Here is a 4,951-nt window from a genome sequence, read left to right on the forward strand (position 1 = left end):
CTCTTTCTCTACATCCTCACCAATACCTGTTTTTTTCCTGACTTATTCATTTTAGCCATTCTGACTCATGTGAGGTGGTATCTCATTGTGGTTTTGATCTGTGTTTTCCTGATCTCTGAAGGCTTTTCTTATGGAATGGGTTCTTAGAGCTACAGGCTTACCATCTTTCCAGTTTAGAATAGCAGTAAGGAGAAAGCATTTTCCCTAGTTGCTCTAGCAAAAGTACACAGGTCTATTGGACCATCCCTGAATTGTGGCCATTGATGTGTTGCACCTGTTTCTTCCTGGAGTTCAAGGTTGGGTCAACTCTCCCAAAATTAAATGGAAACCAAATCACTGAGTGTAGGAAATGGTTCCCCAACAAAATCTGGGTGGTGTTTACTAATGAAGGGGCAATGGCTGCAGAGAGGCCAAAAAACCAAGCATCTGTCATAACTTGAATATTGTAGCCACAAGCTACATGGCATTGTATCTTTTAGCATTCTGATTCTTCCCTGATCTCATACTCCATAGGCTCCGGAAACTTGGTCTTTCTGATAGCGTCCAGGTTCCTCCTATTTTCAATCACTAACATCCACTTATGCTCCATTTTATGATTGAAAAAAAAATTGGGATTTGTGTTGGAACATAAGAGCCTTTTGATGATTGTTTCAGCTCTGCACTTTGTTTCTACTATGCATTTAGCCAAAAAGAGCAGATTGGTATCATAAATACAATTGTAGTGCCACTAGTCCCCTCCACAGCCTCCTTGGAGAAATAAAAGGAGGGCTATTTATAGCAACTGTAAACCAGAGTCAAGTTTAGTCATAATACTGCCACACAACGTTTCCCTGGAATCAAGAAAGGCCAGCATCATAAAAGAAAGGAGCTTCTGTTTTGATGAAGACTTACAGAAATTTCTTGTCTTTTTTAACCTTCAGAAGAGAAATAGCAATTGAACATCTTGCTTGAGTCCAGGGTGTGTAAGAAACATATCTGAAATGTGGCTAATGTAAGGATTGCAAAATATTTTTTCTTGCTTTTTAAAAAATCTGAGCCCTTTCACAGTAAATTCCAAAGTCCTTAATATGGCAAACAAGACCCTTTAAAATTTGTTTACATTGCTTCCCTCTATATAGTTAACTATATCTACCCTCTACCCCCATGAGGGTATTTGTCCATTCTCTTTTCTTGTCCTGAAATACCTTTCCCTGCTTCATTTGGTCATCTTTCGAGATGATATCACTTCCTTCCTGAAGTCTTCCTAATGTCCGACTCTGTGTTAAATGCCCCTATCTGATATTCCCCTAGCATGCTGTACTTAACACTACCATAGCATGGATCAGAATGCAGCATAATGATGTATGGCCTTCGTGTGCCTCTGAGTTGTTTGGGAATGAGTTTTGTTTGCTTTTTGTTTTCTTTCTTTGTCAATGCCAAGCATTGTGCCTGGTATGGAGTAAACAATCAGCAAACACTTTTTGAGTAAAGGAATAGAATCTGAGTGTTAACATGAACTTGAATGAAAGGGCCTGTGCAAGGCTCATTTACTTTAGATATTAACCTTCGAAATTTTGTGCATTCTATATACTGGTATACTTTGAACACATGATGTCTCTAATAAGCTGGGTGGAAATGTTCCTACTGAGCATTAGTCAAAATATTATTAATTTGAGAGCTTTATGTATATAGAATATTAGTGTATTCCTGGCATATGCAAGCACTAGAAACCATTTAATAAACAGTGGCTATGTAATAATTTGTGTTTGAAACCCTCAGAGCTTATGGCCCGAATTTATTTATTTATTGGAAAAAATTGCAGGAATAAACTTAGTTTTAAATAATATATACTACACAAAATGAGCTACTTTCCATTTCTTTCACAGGAGGAGTAATTTCTGGTAATTGAATTGATGATTTTTGACATTTGGTTTTACTTTTAATCCTAGGTCAGTTTCAAACAGTAACTCATACAGGCTGCTCCTCTGTGTAGCTCGAGAATCAGGTGCATCAGGATGAATTATGTGAAGTTCAATAAAACTCCTTTGTGTCCATCCACCTGCCCATGCCCTTGCTTTTTTATTCAGTTGACTCACAGCTCCTGAAAGGCAGAGTCCGTTTCTGATTTATCATCATTCCCATTGCATAGCACAGAGTCTGATATATAAAAGGAATGGCATAGATGCTTGTTGATTTAAAATGAACTATTTTGGGGGCACCTGGGTGGCTCAGTGGGTTAAGCCGCTGCCTTCGGCTCAGGTCATGATCTCAGGGTCCTGGGATCGGGTCCCACATCAGGCTCTCTGCTCAGCAGGAGCCTCCTTCCCTCTCTCTCTCTCTGCCTGCCTCTCCGTCTACTTGTGATTTCTCTCTGTCAAATAAATAAATAAAATCTTAAAAAAAAATGAACTAAAAAAAAAAAAACTAAAAAAAAAAAAAAGAACTATTTTGGCATTATTCTAGGAGGACAACCAATGTTTACTAGGTGATTCCTTTGGTGCTAGCTATGTCTACTGCATTATCTCTCTTAAGACCTGCTGTGATCTCATGAAGCAGGTGTCTCATGAAGCTAACACCATAGCAGAGTAAGGAATGTTGGAGTGCAGAAAGGTGAGTAGCTTGTCGAAGGTGATTCAGGCCCATCAGATTTCAAAGTGGGCAGTCTATCCAGTATATGTTAAAAGTGATACTTCTCTCACTGGGCTGCCATGAAGATTAAATGAGTTAATGTATGGAAAGCACCCAGCACAGTGCCTGGAACATAATACACAATGCATACATCTTTGCTGTTCTTATTACTTTGCGGTTTCTCGGAGTAGATGGTAAAGAAATGTTTATTGATTTTTTTTTCTTTATGCCACACTTAGTAGAAAGGACATTGTTATGTAAAGAGAAGAAAAGAAAAACACCTACTTAGGTATGTTCTTTCTTGATATGTTTACTACAATAACTCAAAATAGTGCTTTAAGACTTGGTTTGGGGTTTAACCCAGAAGAATATTAGTGTCTTCACCAAGTTCTTGGTGAGCAGCTTGTGTGCACTTACTGTCTTTCTGTTACACTCTCTTCTAGCCTGGACTTGGGAACAGCTGTGGCTTATTGCCCCTGTTGGATGTAATGGGGATTTGCCCAGTTTCTGTAGTTGACCTTATTCAACATTGAATATAGAGTTTTACATGAACCTCTTCCATTTCTATTACTTGGCCAACTCAGCGTCCTGCATTCCCTTCAAACTTCCATTTGTACAGAAGCTGTTATTACGGAATAAGTTTAATGGGTCATGAATTTTATGCAGAAAGCGAGGGTTTCTCGATGACTTTGTATGTACCAGCAATGGACGTATTGGCTCCACAAGGAGTGCATTAGGCTAAATATTTTTAGCCCATTGACCCTGGGGGTAATAATCCTAAATGCTTCATTAAATTTTCATGGGTGAGTGACAGAAGCTATGAGGGGAAAAAACCCAAAACCCAAATCTGCCACATTAGCTTTATTATACAGCTGGAGGACAGGAGTGTGGCCCCTCAAAAGAATAAAAAAATCAATTTTTTGAGGAACTGTTCCCTGTCTTTTCTTCCTTTCTTGGCCCTGTTCCCATGGGCAGCCCTTGATCAAGTTTTTTTCTCTCTCCCATACCTGGCATTCTGGCGTCTGGAGACAGGTTATACCATACCAGACATTTACTGGAGTTAAACCCAATCTCAGGATACAAGACTTTCAGACCAAAACAGTCTTCTGTGCAACTAGGACCAGAAGGAGGGAGCAACTATTTACTGGCTGGGGCCTTCTCCCTTGCAGGCCGCGTGTTCGAACTGAATCTGCAGATTGTCTTCTGCCGAGCATTCTAAGAACGCGAGTGGGCGAGCAGACCAGCCCGCATACCTTCAGGGGCTTGAGCCCCTTCCTAGGACTGAGGGCCACGGGAGCGATGCAAGCCTTCTCCCTTCTCCTCGCCCAGTGGAGCCTCAGTGGAGACGCGGGCCTGCCTAACCAGGGTTGGCCGCTGGGAGCTAGCGGCCCCTTCCGGAAGGAGCGAGGGGGCAGCGGGCCCTCGCCGAACCCGCCACTGGCTCGAACCCGCCTCTGGCTCTCACCCTCGGGCGCTCTACCCTTGGGAATGCGTGAGAAGTTTGGAGGCTTGGATAAGAGTAGACCCTAGGGAAAAATGAGGCAGGTCGGGGGAGCGCTGTGGTCGGTGGGGACGGTGGCGAAAAACACTGGCTACTTTGTGAAAGCCGAGGCTGAAAGCTTTGACCCTTTCCCTCCCTCCCCCGCTCGGCGCGATGCGGCTGGGGAGGAGACCCCAAGCCCTGGAGGGGACCCCAAGCCCTCGGCTCCGCTCGCCTCCTTCCGCACCGGGATGCGGAGCGAGCGCAGAGGCTCCAGAGGCGCGACCGCGAATCGCGGCGCACCCGCTCGCTTGTTCGCTGCTTCTGCCTCCTCAACCCCGCCGCCGCCATGACTCGGCTAGGCTCGCGGAGCGCGCTCAGGCGGCGCGGAAAGCGTCCGGGCGAGAGCGGGGGCGAGTGCCGGAGCCGCAGCCGGAGCCGCAGCCGGAGCGGGAGAGGCGAGGCCCCGGGCGAGGGCGCGCCGCAGGCGAGCGGCCCGGCGGCCAGGCGGCGGAGAGGTAGCGAGGGGAGCCGGCAGGTGAGCTAGGTTGCCCTGCGCTGGGCGGGGGCGGATGGGGCGGAGGCCGCGGGAGGAGTCGGGGCTGCGCGGGCGGCCGTCTCCTCCCCCGGCGCTGACGCAGGCTGGTGGCTCCTGGGGGGGCTGGGCGGGGGCGGACGGGGCGGGGGCCGCGGGAGGAGTCGGGGCTGCGCGGGCGGCGGAGAGGTAGCGAGGGGAGCCGGCAGGTGAACTAGGTTGCCCTGCGCTGGGCGGGGGCGGATGGGGCGGAGGCCGCGGGAGGAGTCGGGGCTGCGCGGGCGGCCGTCTCCTCCCCCGGCGCTGACGCAGGCTGGTGGCTCCTGGGG

At 47.1% G+C, this 4,951-nt stretch overlaps 1 protein-coding gene across 1 annotated transcript in view; it reads right to left on the reverse strand.

Annotated features, from left to right (window-relative positions):
• Positions 1-4,445: 4,445 nt before the first annotated feature.
• Positions 4,446-4,951, reverse strand: part of LOC132008091 (proline-rich protein 2-like) — a 1,050-nt gene continuing 544 nt past the window's right edge. Inside the window, exon 3 of the mRNA XM_059386472.1 lies at positions 4,446-4,945. Coding sequence (XP_059242455.1) covers positions 4,446-4,945 — 500 coding nt within the window. The remainder of the gene's footprint in view (positions 4,946-4,951) is intronic.

This window comes from Mustela nigripes, unplaced genomic scaffold (genome assembly GCF_022355385.1).
Source record: "Mustela nigripes isolate SB6536 unplaced genomic scaffold, MUSNIG.SB6536 HiC_scaffold_72, whole genome shotgun sequence".
Taxonomy (NCBI): domain Eukaryota; kingdom Metazoa; phylum Chordata; class Mammalia; order Carnivora; family Mustelidae; genus Mustela; species Mustela nigripes.